Source organism: Wyeomyia smithii, chromosome 1 (genome assembly GCF_029784165.1).
Source record: "Wyeomyia smithii strain HCP4-BCI-WySm-NY-G18 chromosome 1, ASM2978416v1, whole genome shotgun sequence".
Taxonomy (NCBI): domain Eukaryota; kingdom Metazoa; phylum Arthropoda; class Insecta; order Diptera; family Culicidae; genus Wyeomyia; species Wyeomyia smithii.
The window spans coordinates 90,069,920-90,096,419 of NC_073694.1; the positions used below are offsets into that span (position 1 = coordinate 90,069,920).

The 26,500-nt window shown below is 43.0% G+C and overlaps 1 protein-coding gene across 1 annotated transcript; it reads right to left on the bottom strand.

Annotated features, from left to right (window-relative positions):
* Nucleotides 1–14,497: 14,497 nt before the first annotated feature.
* LOC129716914 (uncharacterized) lies at nt 14,498–15,361 on the bottom strand. Its single transcript, XM_055666759.1, has one exon. It carries the CDS (start codon nt 15,359–15,361, stop codon nt 14,498–14,500), a length of 864 nt encoding a protein of 287 aa, XP_055522734.1.
* Nucleotides 15,362–26,500: the final 11,139 nt, after the last annotated feature.

Below are 26,500 nucleotides of genomic sequence, written 5' to 3' on the forward strand. Positions count from 1 at the left end.
ACATCACGAACTGGCACATAGGGCTGTATTCCTCGGGCCCTGAGGGTATCCAAAAGTAAAGATCTGGCGCCGCGGTATTCAGCACACACCCAAACCACGTGTTCAATGTCTTGGTACCCCAATCCACAAACGCAATGATTACTGCTCGCCAGCCCAATACGCAGGAGATGTGCATCTAACCCGTAGTGGTTGGACATAATCCGAGACATCATGCGAATGAAATCTCGTCCTACATCCAACCCACGAAACCAAGGTTTGGTGGAAACCTTGGGGATGATGCTGTGTAGCCACCTTCCCAGTTTTCCCTTATACCACGAGGCCTGCCAGTTGATAAGTGTATTCTGACGTGAAAATTTTAATAATTCATTGTAGGCAATTGGTATGTTGTAAATATCACCGTTTGTTGCGCCCACCTTAGCCAAAGTGTCCGCTTTCTCATTGCCCGGAATGGAACAATGAGAAGGGACCCACACTAAGGTAATCTGGGAAGATTTTTCGGATAAAGCACTCAGATGTTCCCGTATTTTCCCCAGGAAATAAGGAGAGTGCCTTACATCCTTCATCGATCGGAGAGCCTCAATAGAACTGAGACTGTCCGTAAAGATTAAGTAATGGTCCGTGGGCATTTTTTCAATAATCCCTAAGGTATACTGAATTGCAGCTAACTCTGCGACGTAAACAGAAGCAGGATTATCGAGCTTGTAGGAGGCGGTAAAATTATTGTTGAAGATACCGTAGCCAGTGGACCCGTTGAGAAGTGATCCATCAGTATAAAACGCAAGACAATCATTCGTTCCATTGGCACGGCGGAAGCCAAATTGAGTATCTGACAGTAGACCGTTTGATTCGACCCAATGGTCTAAACGACGGAGTATCATTTTCTCCATCAATTTCCGGATACAGGATAGCATTGCAATCGGCCTATAAGAGTTGTGATCAGAAGCTGGTTTTCCCGGTTTTTGGATGGCGATCACCTTCACTTGCCTCCAATCCTGAGGTACAATGTTTTGCTCCAGGAACTTATTGAACAAGTTCAACAAGCGCCTCTTGGCAATGCCGGGTAGATTCTTCAACAAGTTGAATTTGATTCTATCCAACCCAGGCGCGTTATTGTTACAGGACAGGAGGGCAACTGAAAATTCTGCCATCGTGAAAGGTGATTCTATCGCGTCGTGGCCCGGAGACGTATCGCGAACAAAGTTTTGCGCAGGAACAGAGTCCGGACATACTTTTCTGGCAAAATCAAGTATCCACCGACTTGAAGACTCCTCGCTTTCGTTGACCGTTACGCGATTTCGCATTCTTCGGGCTGTGTTCCAAAGAGTGCTCATCGATGTCTTTCTCGACGTCTCGTTTACGAGCCGACGCCAATATCCGCGTTTCTTTGCTTTAGCTAAGCTTTTAAACTTGGTCTCAAGCTTCAAATACCGCTTAAAGTTGTCGGGTTGTCCTTTCACCCGAAAGAAGGCCTTAAGCGCGTCGGATTTTTCCGTGTAGACATCGGAGCACTCTTTGTCCCACCACGGAGTGGGAGGCCGTTCTTTGATCGTCACGCCGGGATATTTCTTCGTTTGGGCTTGCAACGCGGCGTCGAGAATCAAGCCCGCGAGGAGGTTGTATTCTTCAAGTGGTGGGTGATGTTGAATCGAGTCGACAGCTTCTGAAATCATTTCCTCGTATAACTTCCAATCAATATTCCGTGTGAGGTCATACGGAATGTCAACTGATCGCGTGCGAGTTGAACCATTATCAATTGAAATTTGAATAGGCAAATGATCGCTACCGTGGAGATCAAGGACTACTTTCCATATGCAATCCAACCGTAACGATGTTGAAGCGATAAATCTAAAGCACTGGGGCGCGCTGGAGGTTTCGGAACGCGTGTCAAAAATTTTCCAATCGGCCTCTGTAACAGAATGAACGTTATCAAAATTGGAAAACACGTGATCAATTGATGTTCGCGAATGTCTGGAAATTCTCGTAAATTCTGAAACCGTTTGTGTTAAATTGTAAAAGTTAGGTAACTGCTTCAATTGATTTGAATTTGGATCATTTAACCAATCAATATTGAAATCACCAGAAATGACAACGCTGGTTACTTTTATTTATTTATTTATTTATTTATTTATTTATTTATTTGATATTTTCATCTGGCTAAATATGCCTCAATGAACTTTTCGTAATGAGGAAAAGCCCTTTTGAGTCACAGTATGTTACTCAAAAAGGCATAAAAACCTCATATCTTTTCTTACTCTACAAAATCATTTACAAAGAATAATCAAGAACGAATACAAAAAAAAACGAACAAGTTACATGTTGATTGGTCAGTCAGTATAAATCTATCACTAATATTATAGGTAATTTCGTAAAATTCTCGTCATTGAAGTTCTCGCCCTCTATTCAGAAGTTTACGTTGAAATGCCGCATTAGAGAAGTTGAAATCGTAGAGGTGGTAGACCTCATTAAAGCTGGTAGCCATAAAACGGATCGGCTCATGGCGACCGTATTCCGTACGCCGGGCATCGAGAGAGAGAAAATCCCGCTGCCGTAAAGTCCTTTCAGGTGCGTAAAAATTAAGTTGTGTCAGAATTTGCTCAGAATCAGCGTCTTCTTTCAGTATTTTTCCGACAAAAACAGCCTGAGCAACGAATCTCCTGTGTTATAGTGTGTTGAACTAAGGTGTACTTGAACTAAGGGAGTGATATAAAAGTCCAAAGATTCCAATCGTCATGCCTTCTTCAACTAGAATTCCAAGGAACCAATTAGGGTAGGGAACATATTCTAAGCAGCTTTAGGAACCGCCTGTGTATTGAGACGAAATACTCGAAATATGTTGGGTGTAATCTCAGCTGTGTTCGCTGCTAAACTACTGTAATCAAGCTGTGTTCGCTGCTAAACTACTGACTGGCTACATCGACTGTCCAGCTATATTGGCTCAACTAAACATATACATCCCTGAAAGACCGCTGCGCCAAATGAGTTTCTTATATCTGGAACCACGGAATCGGCTATATGGTTGCCATGATCCAATTCGTGTTATTTGCCACCGTGTTAATAATGTTTTCGAGTTTTTTGACTTCGACTTACCAATGAATACGTTCCGTCACCGGCTACTTGATGCTCATAGAAGATTGTGAAGTTTTTGCTGTTTTTTTTTTATTATTCATTAAGACTTATCTTTGTCAGATGAATGTAATTGTACAAATAAATAATCAAACAGAAGTATGTCAATCTGTTCTCTATCTTTTTTTCTGTCAGAACTTGTTTTCAGATTGTAAAACTAAGTTAGCAAACTTTGACAATAATCAATCAAAGTTACCAATCGAGGGACACTATTCTAATCACCCCTAACCTATTTTAAGCAGTTTCCATCTGTTTTGCAGGCGTTTTTTTTTCAGCACCCGAAGTGGCTCCTGAATGACTGCAATATAGGCTGATTTGTTTCGAATGATGATTTCTGTGTGATTTCTTTGTGATTAACGGTATTTCTTATATTCGTAAGACAGCTAGACAATCAAAGTTTTCGTTTCCATCATTGAAATTGTCGATATTGATCAAAATCCAGGAGTTTAAGGCTTGTTTTCTTTGACTGATTAATATAGGCGCCACTGCTTGAGCCGTCCACTACCCTATTTTCAACAGATTCGTTTGATAGAATGTTGAATGTTACTGATTCCTTAGCGTAAATAGCAACCCCACCAGTATGTCTGGAATGCGAAAGGCAAAAGCAACTTTGTATCCCGGAAAACTGTACTGATCAAATGCATCAGCATCAGCTATATGAGTTTCGGTTAAAAATACTAACATAGGACGTTTTGTTTCCACAAGATGCCGCAAAGCAACATTATTTGTAGATAAACCAGCAATATTCAGATATAATATTTCTAACTTCCTCTCTCATTGCGATTCTTTTAACTGTTATTTACTAAAAAACATGTTGCTTTTTTCTTTTTTCAAACAATCTCCGATAAACCGGACACTGTGAACTAGAAGCTGGATGTTTAACGTCCAAATTCATTTTTAATTCTTTATTTGACTTTAAACAATTCACGCAGTTAAATTCAGTTGAAGAGCAATCAGATGTCTTGTGTTGCCCGCTACATTTGGAACATGTTTCGGGATTGACACACTCTGTGCTTTTATGGCCAAATTCTCCACATTTAAAACAGCGCAAAACATTAATGGCCTCTTGTACAGGACACTTATCCCACCCGATGCTTACCTTTCCAGCACTCATCAAAGTGTTATAAGTGTCCTTGTCAACTTCAACAATTACATTATATTTATTATATTTGAAGCGAGTATTTTCGTATTCCGCAATAACTTTCACTTCATTGATGTTGATGTCATTTTGATTTTTCAACAATCTTCAGAGGAATACCGATCACTGATTCTCACAATTTTCAACTTTGGTTTCGGAATTGTGGGAATAACAGCGCTATACTTTTCTCCTAGATTGCTCTCTATATCTTTTTTCACAATCTCAACATTATCCCCTGTTGCACACTCAGCAATAATCGAGCCATTCTTTCCGTTCCTAAAATTACTAATTTTGTGTATTTTTGGATCCAATTTTTTTTTTTTTTTTTTTTTTTCACACAACATTTATTTGACACGGCACAATACAAATTAATGTTTTACGGAGCCAATTAAATCTAATGCCTTATGGTCTAAAATATCTTATAATCTAAAGGAAAATTTTTTATCCTCGCTGCCGACTACGAGCTGAAACTAATTCTAAGTTTTTTTTATCCGAGATTCGTTTCGCTGTTAAATGGGCACCTTGATGCTCTTCAAATAGCTATAAACAAGTAGCATGTATGGCAAGTTTCGCTGTGCGAGAACATCACGAACTGGCACATAGGGCTGTATTCCTCGGGCCCTGAGGGTATCCAAAAGTAAAGATCTGGCGCCGCGGTATTCAGCACACACCCAAACCACGTGTTCAATGTCTTGGTACCCCAATCCACAAACGCAATGATTACTGCTCGCCAGCCCAATACGCAGGAGATGTGCATCTAACCCGTAGTGGTTGGACATAATCCGAGACATCATGCGAATGAAATCTCGTCCTACATCCAACCCACGAAACCAAGGTTTGGTGGAAACCTTGGGGATGATGCTGTGTAGCCACCTTCCCAGTTTTCCCTTATACCACGAGGCCTGCCAGTTGATAAGTGTATTCTGACGTGAAAATTTTAATAATTCATTGTAGGCAATTGGTATGTTGTAAATATCACCGTTTGTTGCGCCCACCTTAGCCAAAGTGTCCGCTTTCTCATTGCCCGGAATGGAACAATGAGAAGGGACCCACACTAAGGTAATCTGGGAAGATTTTTCGGATAAAGCACTCAGATGTTCCCGTATTTTCCCCAGGAAATAAGGAGAGTGCCTTACATCCTTCATCGATCGGAGAGCCTCAATAGAACTGAGACTGTCCGTAAAGATTAAGTAATGGTCCGTGGGCATTTTTTCAATAATCCCTAAGGTATACTGAATTGCAGCTAACTCTGCGACGTAAACAGAAGCAGGATTATCGAGCTTGTAGGAGGCGGTAAAATTATTGTTGAAGATACCGTAGCCAGTGGACCCGTTGAGAAGTGATCCATCAGTATAAAACGCAAGACAATCATTCGTTCTATTGGCACGGCGGAAGCCAAATTGAGTATCTGACAGTAGACCGTTTGATTCGACCCAATGGTCTAAACGACGGAGTATCATTTTCTCCATCAATTTCCGGATACAGGATAGCATTGCAATCGGCCTATAAGAGTTGTGATCAGAAGCTGGTTTTCCCGGTTTTTGGATGGCGATCACCTTCACTTGCCTCCAATCCTGAGGTACAATGTTTTGCTCCAGGAACTTATTGAACAAGTTCAACAAGCGCCTCTTGGCAATGCCGGGTAGATTCTTCAACAAGTTGAATTTGATTCTATCCAACCCAGGCGCGTTATTGTTACAGGACAGGAGGGCAACTGAAAATTCTGCCATCGTGAAAGGTGATTCTATCGCGTCGTGGCCCGGAGACGTATCGCGAACAAAGTTTTGCGCAGGAACAGAGTCCGGACATACTTTTCTGGCAAAATCAAGTATCCACCGACTTGAAGACTCCTCGCTTTCGTTGACCGTTACGCGATTTCGCATTCTTCGGGCTGTGTTCCAAAGAGTGCTCATCGATGTCTCCCTCGACGTCTCGTTTACGAACCGACGCCAATATCCGCGTTTCTTTGCTTTAGCTAAGCTTTTAAACTTGGTCTCAAGCTTCAAATACCGCTTAAAGTTGTCGGGTTGTCCTTTCACCCGAAAGAAGGCCTTAAGCGCGTCGGATTTTTCCGTGTAGACATCGGAGCACTCTTTGTCCCACCACGGAGTGGGAGGCCGTTCTTTGATCGTCACGCCGGGATATTTCTTCGTTTGGGCTTGCAACGCGGCGTCGAGAATCAAGCCCGCGAGGAGGTTGTTTTCTTCAAGTGGTGGGTGATGTTGAATCGAGTCGACAGCTTCTGAAATCATTTCCTCGTATAACTTCCAATCAATATTCCGTGTGAGGTCATACGGAATGTCAACTGATCGCGTGCGAGTTGAACCATTATCAATTGAAATTTGAATAGGCAAATGATCGCTACCGTGGAGATCAAGGACTACTTTCCATATGCAATCCAACCGTAACGATGTTGAAGCGATAAATCTAAAGCACTGGGGCGCGCTGGAGGTTTCGGAACGCGTGTCATGTCCCCGATGTTTAATATTGCCATATCGAAGTCGTCGCAGAGGTTATAGATCAAAGAGGAACGAATATCATTAGAAGGGGAACCCCAGCCACGCCGTGAGAGTTGAAGTCTCCCAAAATCAAACGTGGCGAGGGAAGAAGTTCTATTAAATCGAAGAGCAGTCGTTGCTCACCTGTGCTCTGGGAGGAATATATATTGAGGCAATACAAAGCTCTTTACCTTGTATTGTCATTTGACATGCGACGGCTTCGACGCCTGGGACCGTGGGGAGGTTAATACGATAGAATGAATAGCACTTCTTAATCCCTAGAAGTACTCCTCCGTAAGGGGTGTCTCGGTCGAGGCGAATTATATTAAAATCATGGAAGCTAAGATCTACATTTGAAGTGAGCCAAGTTTCACAGAGGAAAAATGCATCGCATTTATGCTTATTAATCAAAACTTTAAATGAATCAATTTTGGGGATGATACTTCTACAATTCCACTGTAAAATAGAGATAGAATCCTTCATCTCAGCCGATGAATTAGCCATCGAAGGATACGATCGCTGCGAGGAGGGGCCATTTAGCAGTCAACTGCTTCAAAAATGTTTTAACTGTTGATAGAAATGCCAGCAGAAGACTTTTAAGAGGATCAGTTATGTTAAAATTTTCGAAAATCCAGTCCACAATATCTGAAAACTTCAGCAGTCCAGATTCTGGCTGAATCTTGGACGAAAAAGAAGGAACAGTTGGGTTTTTTGATGTTCCTGGAAGTGCCGGAAACTCCTTACTTGAATTCAATTTTGCCAATCCCGGAGGAGTTTGCTTCGGATTTTCTACAGCACTTTTTTGTTTCTTAGTATCAGTCACTTCAGATGGAGACCTTCTCTGTCCTTTCCTAGGAAGTCAAGGGGAAGAAAGGTTTTTCCTCTTCCTAGACTTCCCGAGTTCAACAAAAGAAGGTTCCCCAACTGAATAGTCAGAATCAGACTCATCGGATGACAAGACCTCAAAAAGATTCGGGGAAACCAGTTTGGTGGCAGCGGCCTCTTTGAGCATTTCTGCGAAAGTGCGCTTAGAGCGCTCTTTCAGAGACCGCTTGATCTTTTCTTGGCGCTGTTTGTACGCGGGACATGCAGACAGCTCATGCGGAGTCTGCCCACAATGAAGGCACTTTTCAGCACCCTTATTACAGGCGTCATCCGCATGTTGCTCTCCGCACTTGCCACAACGTGCTTTATTGCCACAGTGGGAGGCCGTATGGCCCAACTGTTTGCACTTGAGGCAATTCATTACCCGCGGTACAAACAAGCGCACGGGTAGACGCACCTTATCCACGAACACATAGCTCGGCAGACCCGGCGAAAGTCACGCGAAAAGAGTCTGATGGGGTGTAAGTTTTTACACCCTTGTCGAGCGATACTGAATGTAATTGGGCCTTTTCCAGCCTTCAACAGGTCCTCGACAGTCAGACTCGATTCGCTGACCACACCGTCAATCTCAACTACGCGAGCTGGAATGTACACGTGGTACTCCCGCGTGAAGAGCTCACAAGCAGCAATCTCGTTTGCTTGCTTGAGGTCGGACACCAAAACACGCAGCTTATTCGGGCGTACTTTGGTTATTTCAGTCACGGCTGTAGACCGTGCCAGATCTTTACAGATTTGCATTGTGTTCAATGCTTTCACTTTCGGCCGGAAAAATACAGCCCCAATACCAGCTTTGCCCTCCGGATACTGCTAGAGCCGATGGGTAGCTTCCTGCGGGGCTCCATTTTTAACCCTTGGAACATTGTATCCGGGAGGGCTAGGCGGTAGAACGAACGGGTTTTCATCCCCGCGTTCGTCGTCCATGTTGGACGTGTAAGCCACACACGCAAAATGCCAATCAACAAATAATATTGTGGAAAAAAAACCAAGAAAAAAAAAACTACTTATCTTCTGCAGCTGCTCTCCACCGCAATTAGCGCACGGGCGATGCCAATCTCCAGTCCTTCACACAAGAGTCCGGAAGCAAAAGCTGCAGCCGCTCTAGCCACACAGCAGCACCAATACAGCCAAGCAGCCGTGTGCCGGGTACTGGATTATTTCTCCAAGTAGCGACACAACACACGGGTTATTGTTGACTTTTTCTTCCTTATTCTTGCTGTCTTCAACAGCGACGACGGCAACGAGCAGCAGTGCACACGCAATACAATGCACAGTGACCTTGAAGGCGAATAACTGGTCGGCACTATCGAGTTCGAAATAAAATTGCTACCGAACACGACGAGAGCACAACTCGGAAGGAATTTTTCTTTGAAAAATAATCTAGTGTTTTCACTAGATTGAGAAGACTCGACTGGTTTGATCACAATGATCGGCCGAGCCTTACGGTTCTAATTCCTTTGATTTTTTTTAAAAACAGTCCCAGTTGACCCTGCTAAAACGTTCGCGTAGGTTTGTTTATTACCACAAAAAACCTCGTCATCGCGTCTCGAATCGTCCACAATCAGTTCATTGCGGGCCTCAAAAATTGTCTTACTGGGATTTGAGTCCGATTCAGGGTGAACCGTTCTCTCATTACGTGCTCTCTTTCTGATCATTGAGGCTGCATTATTTTCCCGATCTTTAATTTAAAGATATTTTTTGAAATCATTCAGCTTACTGGCAACACTGGTTTCAATGCATACCATACTCTCACGCAGAGAGTAGCTGAGTGATTTCAAAAATATCTCGATACCACTTGAAATTGCCGTGTTTATCTTTGATTCAATTTTGCTTTGGTTATCGGTGAGCGACTGAGACATAGATGATTATACACCCATAATCTTGGTCAGCTCACCACTCAAAGCATCAATGTTTCCGCCGTCATCTTGGGCTGATAGACATGATACACATTTAAACACAATATTATCATTGTCATTCACGACTTTCGCTGCTATTATTGTCAGTGGTGTGCAAACTCTATGAAATTGAGATTTGCATTTACCAACGCAAATAACAGGATCATCGCTAATGCGAATGGTATTACAGGCAGGTCTTTTTTCACGCGGTTTTTTATACGCGGATTTTTTACGAGGTTTTTTTAGGCGGGATTTTGAATTAACGCGGATTTTTGAATAAACGCGGTTTTTTTACGCGGATTTTTTAATTAACGTGGTTTTTTACGCGATACAGCGCTAATTCTAAAAAAAACCGCGAATTTCCGAATTAACGTGGGTTTGGAACCAGAAACGTTTAAGTTTTTATCTAGTAAAAGACTTAGTCCAAAAACTACTCTCCGCCCACCGAAAGATCCGGAATGACCGTCAAAGAGGACAATTTTAAATACTGGTTCTAGAGCGTCTCGGGTTTTTTCTAAAGCCCTTCTTTCTGGACTACTTTACGCGGATTTAAAAAAAAACGTGGTTTTTTTTACGTGGTTTTTTGAACTAACGTGTTTTTTTACGCGGATTTTTGAAATAGCGCGGTTTTTTTACGCGGATTTTCGAATTAACGCGGTTTTTTTACGAGGTACGTAAAAAAAACTGACTGTACCACATTTCGCACAATCCATTATTATCCCGATACAAACAAACAGACGCCGCTGCAGACAAATACGCTGGTATCGTCCAGCAGCAACGGCAGAGGCTATAGGCTGCGAACAATGAAAAAAAAAACAACAATAAAATTTCAATCAGCGGCCGTAGCGTGTGCGTATGTGACATAGACGCGGTGATCGGCGCTGGCACAAATTAAATCAAACAAAACCAGAATAAATCAAAAGCATGCAAAGACACTTCTACTTATCCGTTAAAATATCCAATTTGGCCGTCGAATCACTAGCACTAGATCACCTAAAGCACTTGATTTCACACAAATAAAAGCTTTTTAATTAGACACTAGTGGTACACAAGCTACCATGTTCACCGTATCACCAAAGTTCCTACCTAACACCTTCACGAGTCATACGATCATAATAGACTGCCAGCTAATACATAGACACAACCAGTGTGACGAATAGTTGACATTTTTGCATGACACCGTATCGAAAAGTACTGTTGCCTCTCTTGCAAACTGCGACAGCAGCGTTGAACTGTACGCTTCTCTATTTGAGAGAATCGTGTGACTAGAAGCCAACACGGATGGTTAACGATTCTCTTTTGTGCCGATCTCCGGCCGCTTCGATATCTCGACTGTCGCATTATGTGGATGACAATAATTAGCAATCATGCGACAGTTTAGTACAGTAATAAGATGGAAAATAAATAATTTCTATAAATGTACTGCCGAAAAATATCATAAATCTTGTACCAGAAGATTTGAATCCCAACTTCTAAACTTTTTCATTTTAAAATACCTAGTTCGCTGCAGCGAAAGTCTCATCCAAATTTAGCCTATTTAAGCAAAAGCTGGACAATAAAAGCATGAATCTTACAAATTCAATTAACGTCCTCGGACCCAAATAAAAATCGATGCTAAGTAAATTTATTTACTTCAATTTGTAATAAATGCAATAAATAGCACAGACAGCTACAGTCAATAACACCTGAGCCAGAGATTGTCTATACAATGACAACAATATAAAGAGAAGTGAGCGAGAGAATGGTTGTTCCTATTGAATTCGTGACAAAAAGCAAGAGATAAAGCAATCGTATGAAACTTCGGTAGCGGCTACTGTCGCGTAGTTTTTCACTCCACAGTGGTAACTACAAAAATCTTGCTGCTGTCGTGTGAATACTGTAGCGTACCAGTACATTTCCCCACCCTGGACACAACTGGTTGGTGTATCCTGAGCAATGTTGTCAGCCGGCAATAGCCAAGTGAGAAGGTGCGCCAATGAGGCACATAGAGGAAATGCTTCGCCAACCTGAGCGTTTGTTCACCAAGATGGTGCGGCTCAAAACAGCGTCTGTTCTCCATTTTAGGGGCGGCTAATCAACATCCTGGTGCCAGCGTGGGACTGTAGATACTGCTGTCGCGATGGTCGTACGGCAAGACTGGGGATTAGTGCAGGCGTTACAAGCCAACCGTAAAAACATTCTGTACAGGTAGCAAATAATTTTAATACGGACCGGAACAATTGGCATAGACCTAGACAACGAAAACGAACTAATGATTGGGAACTCGGATCATGGAACTGCTAGATTCTTTTTTTTTTGGAAGTTGAAATTGATCAGTGGGGTGAAATTGATCACCTGAAAATTCGTGATAAAAAATACTTATCAAAAGATACTAGATATCGGTACATACGTGCAAAGATGGTTAAACCATCTACCAGAGCTGTGCCAACACACATGAGCAGGGCACAGCTCTTATTCTAATGACAAAATGCAAAAACGAGTTATTGGGTGGTGGTTGAACTACAACATAATGTGCAAGTTGAGGACCAGAGGCCGTTTCTTCAACTTTAGCATTATTAACGTGCACCGCCCTTACCTAGGAAGTAACGTTGTCAATAAAGACGCCTTTTACGCGCGACTGGAGCGTGCATAGGATAGCAACCCAAAACATGACGTCAAAATAGTTATCGGAGTTCTCAACGCTCAGGTTGGCAGGGAGAAGGAATTCAGACCGGTTATTAGGAAGTTCAACGAACACCGGCTCACGAACGAGAACGGCCTTCGACTCATTGACTTCACCGCTTCCAAGAAAATGGCCATACGGAGTATCTACTTCCAACATGACCTCCCATGTGCATCTGAAGATCACCACAACAGACTGCAACACAAATCCATCACATTTTGATTGACGGAAGGCACTTCTCGAATATTATCGACGTCCGAACCTATCGTGTCACAAACGTCGATTCTGACCACTATCTCCTGATGGTCAAATGCACCAAAGACTTTCGGTTGTCAACAGTATCCGCTTTTGTCGCCCGCTATGGTATGATCTGGAGTGATTTGAACTCCTCGATGTCGCTACTGAGTACGCGCGAAGCCTTGAGGCAGCTTTACCGGGGGAGCTTACTGAAGCCCCTCTGGAAGACTGAAAGCAGCCATTAATCACGCAGCAGACAGCGTTGACAGGAATAAACGAAATAGCTGGTTCGAGGAGGAATGCCAAACGATTTTAAACGAGAAAAATGCTGCGCGGGCGTTGATGCTGCAGCAAAAGACCTGTCATAACGTGAGCCGATACAAAGAGAAACGAAGACAGCAGACCCATCTTTTCCGGGACAAAAGCGCCGCCTAGAAGAGTTGGAGTGTGAGGAAATGAAGCAGCTACATCGTTCTCAAGAAATCCGTAGATTCTACAAAATGCTAAACACATCCAACGCAACTTTTGTTCCACGAGCTAAAATGTGTCGGAAGCTTGACGGATGAACGTGAGGTTATCAACAAGTGGCAGCAGCACTACAATGAACACCTGAATGGCGCAGAGGCAGAGGGTCGAGACGGTAGAAGGAACGACTTCGTCAGCACATTGGATGAGGGAAACATACCGCCCTACGATAAGTGATGTTTAGGATGCTATCAAGCAGCTCAAGAACAACAAATCATCTAGAAAGAATGTCATCACAGTAAAGCTTGTCAAACTGGGCTCGGATAAGTTGGCTTCCTGTCTGCATCAGCTGATAGTCAGGATCTGGGATACAGTACAGCTACCGGAAGAGTGGAAGAAGGGAGTAATATGCTCAGTATACAAGAAGGGCGACAAGTTGAAATATGAGAACTATCGAGCGATCACGGTTCGCAACTCCGTCTACAAAGTGCTCTTCCAGATCATCTTTCGCCGTCTCTCGCCACTAGCACGAAGGTTTGCGGAAAGTTATCGAGCCGGTTTTGTGAATAGGCGATCGGCAACGAACCAAATCTGTAGGCTGCAGCAGATCCTCCAAAAGTGTCGCGAATATGGAGTCCCCATTCATCAATTTTAAGGCAGCTTACGACACTATCGACCTATAGAACTATAGAAAGTTATTGACGAAAGCAATTTTCGTCTCTGCGAAACTAAAAATACTGATTTAGGCCGCGATGGATGGTGTGGGCAGATTTCGGGCCGTTTTCAACGTGTGCTTAAGATCATCTTCAGCGGAGTATACGGAGTATCGGCGGGGCATCCGGGTCGTTTCTGGAGTGACAAATGCAACCTCTATAAGATATATTTTTGTCTTTTGGAAAGTTCCTGATGAAAAATCCTTAGATAGGATGCAGAAATGTACATGTCCCCACTCCGGTTCCTTCGGGGCATCTAGGTTATTCCGGTAAAGGCCAGTGCATCCTATACTCAGATATATGTCTTTTGGAAGATTTCTGATGAAAAATCCTGAAGATAAAAGTGTCGCACGGTATATTTTGAGGTAAAAATGCAAACGCCCTTGATTCAAATAGGCATTTTTATCAGGCAATCCATTACCAAATCCATCCGAAAATAAGCTGGTTCGCCGTGCCTATCGGAAATCAGAATTATTTTCTTATTCCGGTGACCTAGGCCACAGTTGTGGTCAGAAAATGAGACTTTAAAAGTTTTCCAGTCATATGGTGTTGGTTACAGCATTTCGAAGTTGATCAAATTTTTGCCTATCCTACTTATTTTGACTATCCCATGTATTTTTATTTCTGGAGATAGTTCATATAGAGCATTCGCATTCCCTGCGCAATTTAAAAACTTTTCATATGTTATTTTATCAGCATTGTGTAGTAGAAGTACACCGAGACCAACACGAGTTGTTTGTTTGTTTGTTTATTTTTACGACCTTTTAACCAATTTGGTCATTCGGGTCGATGTTTTTGTAAGGTGTGTTACAAAATTAAATGACAAATAAATATATTTACATTAACTCGTGCAATTTAGTTTCTTTTAGGAATATCACTGTTCGCTACAGGTTGTCTTCGTCGTCTCCAAGAATTTTCTGGAGAGTTGAGTCCAGTTGGTTGTTTCGCCTCTCTGTGTCGTATTTCCGGCAATCAATAAAAATGTGTTTGACCGTCACCTGCACGGCACATGTTGTGCAAATCGCGGGGGTTTCTTTTCTCGCGAAGTGTCCATGGGTTAGTCTGGTGTGTCCGATCCGCAACCTTGTTATCACTCGATTGATGTGTCTATCGTTCGCGTGTGAGGAGCTCCATTCATGAGGGGTGTTTTCAATTTCCCTCAGCTTGCTGTTACTGTTGTTCCAACGGGTGCACCAGAACAGGAATATTTTAGTGTTCACTAAAAGTTTGAAGTCTCCAAAAGGTATTTTTGTTTCGGTTGGTGTGTTTTTGGCTGCACCTTGTTTGGCTAGTAGGTCCGCTTTTTCATTTCCCTCAATATTGGCATGCGCTGGAACCCAACAGAGTTCAATGCTACCTCGTTTCTCGTGAAGTTCTTTTATGATTAGAGCTGTCCAGGGGTGGTTTAGGTTGTTTCTTGCAACGGCTTCAAGAACGCTTTTGGAGTCACTGAATATGACGTTTAGTCCGGATGGGCAGTTTTCTATTGCTTTAATTATGGCGTAAGCCTCTGCACTGAAGATCGATAGGTAATCGGGAAGGCAGATGGACATGTTTATGTTGCTAGAGTGTACGCTGCAGCCTACTCCATCCGACAGTTTCGATCCGTCTGTGTATATGTGGTTGTGGTGATTGTAGTCTGCATTGCGCAGTTCTATAAAGTAAGCTCTTTTTTCTATCTGGGATAATTTTTCGGAGGGTCCAGTATTGACTTTTCCTAACCGATTTTCCCAAGCTAGCGCTTTCATAGGGTCTCCTTTTTACACTGATAACTGTGGTATGGAGTATATGTTCATAAGGTTTTCTGCTTTGCTAATTATGTGGAAATTTGTCTCGAGAATTCCGCGGGTGAGTTGTCGGGTTGCATAATTAATAGTTTTACTGTTTATGATAAGTTCTAGTGGGAGAAGTCCACTATCTGATAAGATGCTTTCAATTGGACTTGAGTGGAATGCACCAGTTGAAAATCGGATACCTTGGTGGTATAAAGGTTCCAGTTTATCAATATTATTTTCAGTGGATGTGATTTGGGATCCGTAGGTGAGTTTTGTTACTATTATTGTTTTTAGTATATGAAGTAGCCATCTGCGGTCTGCTCCGAAACTAGTTTTGCTAAGGCAACTTAATATTTTCAGTCTGCTTTTCACTTCATTTCTCGTACTTTTGGTATGGAGGTTATAGTTGAAATTGCGGTCCAGCCAAACACCCAAAATTTTTTGTTGATTCACTAGTGGTATATTTTCTTGGTTTAGGTTTGGCGGTGGTTGTTTTTGTAGTTTTTTCCTGCTACCTATGTGCATAACTGCAGATTTGGATGGGGATATTTGGAAGCCAGTTGCTAGGCTCCATTTGTGTATGCGGTTCAAGATGTCTTGGGTCTTCGATCTAGTTCCTTTGGCTGTCGGTGCGGTGACTGCGATTGTTATGTCGTCTGCGTATATTTTAATGAAACTTCCTTTAGGGAGAAAGTCTTGGATACTGCTGATGGCCAACAAGAAGAATGTTACTGCTAGCACTGAGCTCTGTGGGACACCGTTTTCCTGTGTTTTGATATTTGATAATTTATCCTGGTAACGGACTTGGAAAGTCCTGTGCTTCAGAAATTGGTTGCAAAAGTCTACCATTTTCCGGTGACGCCTGCTTTGAGTAGTCTCTGGATAATGAGTCGGCGCCATGTACGGTCGTATGCTTTTTTTAGGTCCGAAAATATTATTTCGGCGTGTTTTTTGTTACGAATTACCTCTCTTCCGTAGTTATCTAGGTGTGCAATAACATCTACTGTTTGATGTCCTTTTCGGAATCCAAATTGGTCTTTTCCTAGTACGCCCTTCGTTTCTAGGTGGTTCATTAGTCGCTTGTTAACCATCCGTTCGAACAATTTCAGGACACAGCTTGATAGGCAAATTGGTCTCAGATTGTCCGCCCTGTTTGGACATTTTCCTGCTTTTGGGATTGGTATGAGAGTTGCTAATCTCCATGCTTCTGGGAATGTTCCATGTTTCCATATGTCGTTGAGCGCATCTGAAAGCATCTTTTTGATATAATATGGTAGGTGTTTCAGCATCGCATTATGAATTTCGTCTGGGCCAGGTGAAGAGCCTTTGAGTTTGTCGAGTTGGTGAACAAGTTCGTTGATTGAAAACTCATTGTCCAGCGGGGTGGGTCGGTTCTTAGGGATGTTTACTGGGTGCTTTTCGTCCTTCGTCTTTTTGCTAAGAAAAGTGTCTTCGTAGGCTTCATTGGCAGATTCTTGGTAAAAGTGTGTAGCTAGGTGATTGGCAACATCCTGGGGATCGTCTAATATTTCGTTCTCAGTCACGATAGCCCACGTTTTGGATGTTCTTGTTCCCTTACTGGAAATTGAATGGATTCGCTTCCAGATTTCCTTTGTGGGGGTGGTTTCATTTATTGATGATGGAAATTCTTCCCATGATTTCTGTTTTTGTTCTTTAATGATCTTCCTGCAGTTGTTTCGTGCGTTGATGAAGTCTGTGTTGATTTTCGGGAACAATGAGCTTCCTGCGTCCGTATTTTGTTTTTTCCTGAGTCCTCTCCTGCGTTTTTTAATGGCTTCCGCAACAGTTGTGTTCCACCAGGGGACGGTTCTTTGGTGTTGTTTTGTCGACGTTTTTGGGATCGCTACAAGCGCGGCTGATCTAATTGCTTCTGTTATTTTTTCTACTGTGTACGATCGGTGGGACTGGATTATATTTTGCATATGATCTTCGAATGTCGCCCAGTCTGCTTCTTCAATTTTCCACCTGGGGGTACGGGGTTCGCTACTTGTTTGATGGATTCCAATTAGTATCGGAAAGTGATCGCTTCCATGTTGATCTTCTGCTACAGTCCAGTTCAGTTTATCAGCTATTTCTGGAGAGCATAGTGTGATGTCAATGCATGACTCCGAGCAGCTGTTTCCGTTCAGCATCCCTGAGTGTATAAATGTGGTGGAACCGTTATTCAATGTAATCAAGTTAAATTGGTCTATCAGAGACTCGATCATTTTACCTCTGCTGTCCTCTTTTTTTGAGCCCCATGCGCTATGATGGGCGTTAAAGTCGCCAGATAGTATGAATGGTTTGGGGAGAAGATTTATTACCTTTTCTAATTCAAGTCTGTTAATGTTTTGATTTGGGGGGAGATACACGCAGCAAACTGTCATTTTTCGTGGAATGTTGACTTCAACAGCAATTATTTAGAGCGCCGAGTCTATGTCTACCATGTTTGTGTTAATTCCGGTTTTAATCGCCATTGCAACTCCTCCTTGGCCTGATGGTCGATGGGAGAAGAAAAGTTCGTAGTCCTTGAGTGTGACCGAACTAGTGTGGTTGGTTCTGGTTTCTTGCAGTGTGATAATTTTCGGGTTATATTTGTTGATTAATAGTTGCAGTTCCTCGTATTGGCTTCTGAGACCATTGCAATTCCATTGTATTATTTCTGCTGCAGCCATTGTTTTTTCGAAATCTGTTCTTTCGAAATCGGTACCGGGTACGAGGAATGTTTTCTCCACAGTTTTGCTCGTTCGTCTGGTTCGTCTTTTTTCCATTGTGCTGTTAGTGATGTTCGTCGCTTTTCAAATTCTGTCTCCGCGGAGGCACGAGAGTTTTTGCCCTTGTACGTCTGTTTTTGTTTCCGTTGAGGGGTACAGATGTTGCCATCTTTGTGCGTCCCTCTGTTGGTGCCAGGAGGCCGCGGGTTGTCCGCCAGTTCCGGTGGGGGTGTAACATCCGCACTGTCGGGGCCGTGACTCTCCTGGTTTTCCTTACAAGTGTGTCTGCTAGCTATCAGATTCACCTTTTTCGATAGGTTGGGTAGTTGTGAGTAGGTAGGTCTAGCTTGTCTTTTTGTCAATGTTGTCATTTTAAGAGCGGGTTCGATTTCATTTGTTGGCAAAGGTTCGTTGCTTTGTTGGTTGTTGTGTTCTTTAGTGCGGGTAATGAGTATATCTGCCTTGATCACCTCTCCAACTTGCGTTGGTCCCCCGGGTGGTTTAGTGAGCAGCGTTTTGCAATCTTCGACGAGTAAGCGGGGTTGGTGTGGGTGAAGTGAGAAATTAGTTGTTGGAATGTTTTTGGGATTCCCAACAGCGTCAGGTTCTTCGCGTTGCGGTACGTCCGGCGCCTGAGGGAGGGAGGTGTGATTTGGGTTGCATTGGGTTGTGTGGATTAATGGGGTTTTGCTTGTGAGGGGCATAGTCGGCATCATAATGGTGGGCTTCGTTTGTTTTAAGGAGAAAACTTCTAGTCGGATATGTCGATGTCTTCGACGTCCATTACATCAGGTACGGAGTTGTTTCGCCTCCTGCTATCGGTACTGCTGCTTCGTGTTTGATGGTTTCTCGTTACTTGTCGTGTAATTCTCTGTGATGGGGTGGTATGTATATCGTGTCTTGTGCTTACTTGGGAATCTCTGGATGTTAAGCTGTTGATTTCTTTGCTGTCTCCGTCATTCGATATTATTGCATTTTTGGTGTTTTGTAGCGTTACTGTCGATTTTACATGCATCTTACTGTCTTTTAATTGCTGTTTTGATAGAAGTTGATTTTTTATATATTCGCGATGTTTGTATAATTCTACCCTGAGCGCTTCGTTTTCCTTCTCGATTTGATTATAGTCTTTTCCATTTGGTACCATATTTCTAAGTTTTTCCACTTCTTCTCTCAAGGCTCTGATTTCTTCATTTTGTTTTTTCAACTCTTCCTGTAGCGCTTTGATTTGTCTGTCTTTATCTCCATCAACTTGGGGGCGGCCACTGGTTGTTTGATTTGCGTACGTGAGTTTGTTCTTGCGGGACATGTATTCTTTTCTTGCTTCTCCATGTGTCAGATTTTGATCAATTTTTATTTTTATTACCGCCTCTTCTTCTATATATACTGGGCAATTGCGATTTGTTGGTCCGTGGGGGCCTGAGCAGTTCTTGCAGAATTTATCTTCTGTGCAGGGTTGTCCACTGTGACAGTCAAGATTTTTGGAGCAGTTTAGGCAACTAGGCTGTTGAGTGCAGTTTTTGCGTGTATATCCGTATTTTGCGCACTTGTAGCAGAGCAATGGGGCGGGGTAATATTTGCGAACAGCTATGCGAACTAATCCAAAAAATATGTGGGTCGGTGGTGTTTGTTCTTGGAAAGTTAAAACAAAAAGCGGTGTGTTTTCCACTGTTGTTCCTACGCGTTTCGTAATCCGGCGAACGTTTATCACATTCTAGCTAGCTAGGTTTTCTCTTATCTCGTTGACATCTAGTTCAATTGTATCTGCATCGTATATCATTCCTTGAGAGGAGCTCAGCGAGGGGTGGATGACTACTTCAACAGATGTTCCGTCTGTAAGCTTATTCATTTGTAGCAGCTTTTCATATGCGTTTTTTGATGTTGTTCTCAACACATATCGTGCCCCGCGGGCTTCTTGAGTAGCTGAAACTAGTTTTCCAGCATTACAACCAATGGCTTGTTCAACAGATTTCTGGATAAGGAAAGGGTTTGATGGGAGTTTTGCTATCTGGGGCGGGGAAGAGGTCGCTGTACTTGTCGCGGGAACGCAAGGAAAGTTGGTACTCACTGCTCTCAACAGCATCGTTTGGCATGGTATACAATCGCCGCTTGGGTCCATCCAACAGGGCAAAGTATTTCTCAGGGAATTAGTCTCCCCGCCATGGGGGGATCATTCGTTTCCATGTTCGGTTCGCACTATTCGCAGGGATTATTTATTGCATACAGGTTAACTTCTTATCCTTAACACTTGGCGTTTGCTTTATTTCGGGTCAGTTGGTGGGCGCGGGGTATTAATTTCACGATGGGAATATTCGGTTTGGCGGGGTCGTGGGGGTTGGATGCTATTGCACAGGCGGCAATGCCGTATTGCAAAATCTTCACTTTTCGGTCTCCTTTTGCTCGTCCGTTGAATTGCTATTCTGTATTCCGATATATCACAATAACTCTAATCGTCGTTTGCTCTTTACGCTTTGATTCAGGCACTGCCCGGGTTTGCCGTATACGACGGGGTATTTCACTCGCGTTGGCTCTTCTGTATTGGATTCCAGATTGACTCGCCTTTTAATAATTTCGCCGTTTAACAATATCTTATCACTTGTGGGCTCTGAAGCGGTTTCACTTTAATGCGGCAATTGCACTATAAATTATTTTGTCACTGATTTCCCACTAATAAGAACAAACTCTTCTCATGAGGTGGTTCAAAGAATTTTTGGTTTAAGATTCGGTTTGTCGTTCAATGGGTACGCGGCGATATGCAAAACACGTCTGCTAAACACCGAGTATTTACTCGAACTGACCAACACTAGTGTTTCATCTGCTATGTACGATTTTTCACAGATGTGCTAAAAATTTTCAAATTCAGATGTAGCAAAAATTGAACCTTCTCTTCGGACTCTTCAAGACTCCCATTTTTTCTTGAATATTACATATTTTCTAAAATCTCTTCCCTTTAACGCAAGCATCTCAGTTTGTTTTTGTCACCAATTTTACTCAAAAACGGATGAGCCTGATAAATTGTTGTATTTTTTCAGTCGCATTTTGCGTTGGGGAATTTTTTTTTTTTGAAGATATGGTGGTTGAAGATAATTGCGTGTTGGTGTGTGTTACTTATAAGTCTTTTTTTTATCGTCATAAGGAGTTAGTATTTTCGAAAGCTCCTCTTGTAAAAATTGTCGGCCAGAGCGTCATCGCGTGATATTCCCAGTTCTTCATATACGTCCAGGAAAATTTCACGCAGTAGATTTGTGTCAGTTGCTAGTAGGTAGTGGTTGTTGGCTGATTATGCTGATTATTATTCGTACTCTATCCATAATTTTGTGATCAGGCAACCGTGCATTCAGATAGCATTTGTTGCCAGTAGTGAATTTCTCCGTTAGGCCTCAGCCATGCTGAATGCCAACGCGAGCGATCGGGCGAGATTCTTGTCGTAGGTAAATAAACAGCCGTAAGTAGAGTTGTTCATTAACTTACGGCAAAAATCTCGCACGATCACTCGCGTTGGTGTTCAACCCGACAGAGGCCTTAGCAGGGGCGGATTAACGCGTAGGCGAAGCAGACGGTCGCCTGCTCGTCAATCATCGAGGGGCGGCAAACAGACGGCTAATGCGTGTGCTTATTTTTTAAGCGACGAGGAAATTTTTTCTCTCTCTAGCAGGATTTCTATTCACGTGCGACGCGACCATCCACATTTTCATGTACTAACGTTGTACTAACACTCCACATGCCACAGTCTTCTTGCAAAATTTCAGCTCAGTCGGACTTCGAAAAGTGGTGCCTCGAAGCGGTCAAAATTTCACTTTTTCGGCCGATAAAAAATGCACAGGTAGTTCGTAAAATGTTCGATATTGAAAAAAAAGGTCTTATAAATGCATGAAACGTCGAGATCTGTCATAATCTCTTAAACTAATTATCTTAAACTTTTTTTGTAAAAATCAATTTTTGTAAAAATCATTCCGTTCCATGCAGCAACCAATCTTGTTGTTAGCGATGGTGCCAAGTCATGTTTTGATGCAGTAGACTTTTTCAGTGTCGTGCAAGAAATTTTCAACTTCTTTTCTGCTTCAACTCATCGTTCAAAAAACACATTACTTCTCTTACGGTAAGGCCTCTGAGTGGAACGCGTTGGGAAAGTCGAATTGATGCTGTCACTCCCTTGAGGTTTAATATAGGAGAAATTTATTATGCCCTATATGAAGCAATCGAGGATCTGAAGCAAGATGCGTTTGCAAGAAATACTGCAAAAAGCCTAGCAAAAAAAATTAAAAAAATCAAATTCTTATGCAGTTTAGTAGCTTGGCATTCAATTTTGTTCAAAATCAATTTAGTGAGTAAGTACCTTCAAAAAATAAATAGCAGTCTCGAAAACACAGACTTGATAGGCAGCGTTTAAAACTTTTTGAAAAATATGAGAAATGAAGGTTTGAATAGCGTCATTACTGATGCTTTAGAAGTAAATCCTGAGTTTCAAACAGAAACACGAATTTCGGCCGAAAATGATAAAGAAACAGTTTGCATACGAACAGTCAGATGAACCAATTACATCGAAAAAACTCTCTTTCAAAGTGAATTTCTTCTATTCTGTATTGGATGTAGCTATTGCATCGTTCGATGATCGATTCCAGTTAATGAAAAATCACAGTGAAAATTTCAGCTTCTTGTATGATATTCACAGTTTAATGGGTTGTAGTACAGATCAGTTAGAGAAAAGTTGTCTACATTTACAGAAAATCCTCACACACAAGAAAGAGTCTGACATCGATGGACATGAAATGCACCAAGAACTTGTTATTTTATCACCTTATTGCCAGCTGAGACGACTCCAATGAATGCGTTAAACTACATCACAAAAAATCAACTGATTGATACTTTTTCAAATGTTTTTGTATCTTTGAGCATTTTACTCACTTTACCCATTAGTGTAACAAGTGGTGTTCTTTGAGCTCCTGGAAAAGACATACAATAAAAGCGCAGGAGACACATCCACAGTTCGATCAGCACTACAGCGCGAGAAGTGTTGGGTACAACTGCGCAGCTGCGTCCAATGAGTGGTTTGACGCTGAGTGCCAGCGAGTGACGGAGGAGAAGAACCGCGCCAGGGGTCACATGTTGGCCACGGCTGTGACTCGTCAGAGCGTGGGTAGATATCGAGATGCTAGAGCCGCTGAAAAGAGACTCCATCGCCGGAAGAAGCGACAGCATTGGGAGCGTCTTCTTGCGGAGGCGGAAGGTTGCTTCTCCAGGCACGATGCGAGGAGCTTCTACAAGAAGGTCAACGGAATTAGGAATCGAAACGTGTCAGCTCCTGTCATGTGCAACGATAGGGAGGGGAACCTGATAACCGATAAAACAGAGGTGGCCAGGCGTTGGAAGGAACACTTCAGTGTGCTGTTGAACGGTGAGGGAAACAGTGGAGTCAAAAGGAACAGGATGACTATTGAGGATGATGGTCAAGCTGTGGATCCACCATCCATGGACGAGGTGAAGAAAGCAGTGGAAGAGCTGAGAAACTGCAAGGCAGCTGGGAAGGACGGTATTCCCGCCGAACTCTTCAAAGTCGGGAGCGAACAGCTGTATCGTGCCATCCATCGGATCATACTGAGAGTGTGGTCTGATGAAGAATTGCCCTCGGACTGGTTGGAGGGTCTCATATGCCCGATCTACAAAAAAAGGTCATCGCCTGGACTGTAGCAATTATCGGGGCATAACTCTTCTCAATACCGTGTACAAAATTCTCTCCCGCATCCTGTTCCACAGACTAAGGCCGTTGCAGGAGACCTTTGTTGGCGAGTACCAATGCGGTTTTCGAGGGGGACGCTCCACGACGGACCAAATGTTTACCTTGCGAAAAATCCTCGATAAAATTTCGAGAATTCAACTTGCAGACGCACCATCAGTTCATATACTTCAGGGCAGCGTACGATTCAGTTAAGAGAAATGAGTTATGGCGGATCATGCTCGAACATGGCTTCCCAACAAAGCTGATTAGGCTGATACGTGCACCCCTTGAAGGTTTTACATCAAGCGTCAGGATAACCGGTGAGATATCGGACCCATTCGTGACGTTAGATGGTTTGAAGCAGGGTGATGGGCTGTCGAACTTATTGTTCAACATCGCATTGGAAGGTGCTATACGGTGGGCTGGTGTGCAGAGAAGCGGCACCATCATTACGAAATCGCACATGCTTCTAGGTTTTGCGGATGATATCGACATTATTGGTACTAATCGTAGAGCAGTGGAAGAGGCCTTCGGACCTCTCAGGCAAGAAGCTGCGAGATTGGGGCTTGTCATAAATTCTGCCTGAACGGAATACATGGTGGCTGGCAGAGTGCGTGGTAGTCCGTTGGAGGTTGGTGCTGCGGTGGTGCTAGATGGGGAAACATTTGAAGAAGTCGATGAATTTGTTTACCTGGGAACATTAGTGACATGTGACAACGAGGTAAGCCGTGAGATAAAGAGGCGGATAGCAGCCGCAAACAGGGTCTTTTACGTACTACGTAACCAGCTAAGGTCCCGCAGTCTGCAAATCCGTACTAAACTTGCACTCTATAAAACACTGATTCTTCCGGTGGCTCTCTACGGCCATGAATCATGGACGCTGAAAGAGGCCGATCGGTGAGCTCTTGGTGTTTTTGAGCGTAGGATTTTGCGTTCAATCCTTGGCGGCAACTAGAAAATGGTATTTGGCGCAGACGTATGAACCATGAAGTGTACCCGGCATACAAGTCGGCGGATATAGTCAAGCGGATAAAACACGGCAGGCTTCAGTGGGCTGGGCATGTAGCGAGAATGCCGGATGAGCGTCAAGCGAAGGCTATATTTAGCAGGAGTCCCGATAGAGGTCGTCGACTTCGGGGTAGACCCCGCACTTGTTGGATGTGTGCTGTCGACGAGAATGCACGCGAAATAGGTGTTAGGGGTGATTGGAGTATAGCAGCCCAAGACCGAGTGACATGGCGACGTATTCTGGATTTGGCACTGGATTGATAATCGGTCTGTCGCCTTAAAAGTAAATTAAGTAAGTAACAAGTGGCGAGAGAAGTTTCTCAAAATTAGAACTTATGAAGACGTAACTACGATCGACCATGTCGCAAGAACGTTTGTGTGGCTTGGCGATAATATCGATAGAAAAATAGGTGCTTCAAGAAATTGATATGTCGGAAACCATAAAAAAAATTTCAACATTGAAAGCATGAAATGTTCATTTTTGAATTGTTAACACAACACACGCTGTCTAATCAAATTTTCGAGTCAATAGAAAATGCGTTTCATATAAAATAAAAATTTGAGGGGGGGGCGGCAAAATCAGTCTTCGCCTGCAGCTCAAATCAGCCTTCGTCCGCTCCTGGGCCTTAGTCTGACAACCGTTGGAGGCATAGGGTCCAGCAGCTGATCAACATTTTCCGGTTTCGGCTCTGACTGTAAAGTAGTGTTCTGTGTTGTACGTTGCTCAGTTCGATACAGGTTGATGAGCACGGTTTGAGGAGCAAAGAATGCTGCAATTGGGTGGTCGGTTGATGAAGCGGAGAGCCATTCGTTAACACGCACGCGAGCCGAGGGTTTTTGACTACGGTACATGAGGCAACCGAGGACTTGCTGTTTCGGGAAGCTCACAAGCATCAGTTTCCACGATGAGATCTTATTTAATGATAATCGTAATTTAAGGGTGTGCAAAACTGGCTTTTTTGGTGTCGAAACGAAACGAAACGAAATTAACCCTTAATTTCGGTTTCGCCAAATTAGTCGAAACGAAATCAAGGAGGATTTCGAGTTCTCGAGACGAAACGAAATTGATCTCTAAAATTCGCGAAATTTCGAAAAATAAAATAAATGTTTCTGATAGCGTTTCTGTTGGAGCGCACGCTAACGAAGTACCCTTCAGCAGCTGATCGCAAGGCACTTACCTGGTCGACGAAGATCAACGTAGGTATTCAGATATCGAAATACCTCAGAAGTTCTGAAGCGATCGAAAACAATTTGGTTCGGTACTTCCGAGAGCTAAACACGACGCTAGAAAATAGTGGAGAAGAACGAAACGCAGTTCAATGCGAGAGAGTGATACCCGAAAATGACGAGCAAAACATTGCTTGTATAGCTGAAATAACAACCACAGAAATTCTGCACGCTATTCAAACATCGGCGAGGCGAAAGGCAGTAGGCAGCGACGGAAACCCATCGAGTTCTACCAACGTACATTCGACGTCATACACCGAGAGTTAAATCTCGTATTAAACGAGGCTTTAGTTTCGGATTTCCCCTCTGACTTCGTCAACGATCGTGCTCGTGAGAAAGAGAGGAACGGCAAATACCGCACATGGATATCGTTCGATCAGTCTTTCGGAAATTCTCAGCAGGACGACTTGAACTCGTGATGAAAACCCACCGAGTGCTGAGTGACGCACA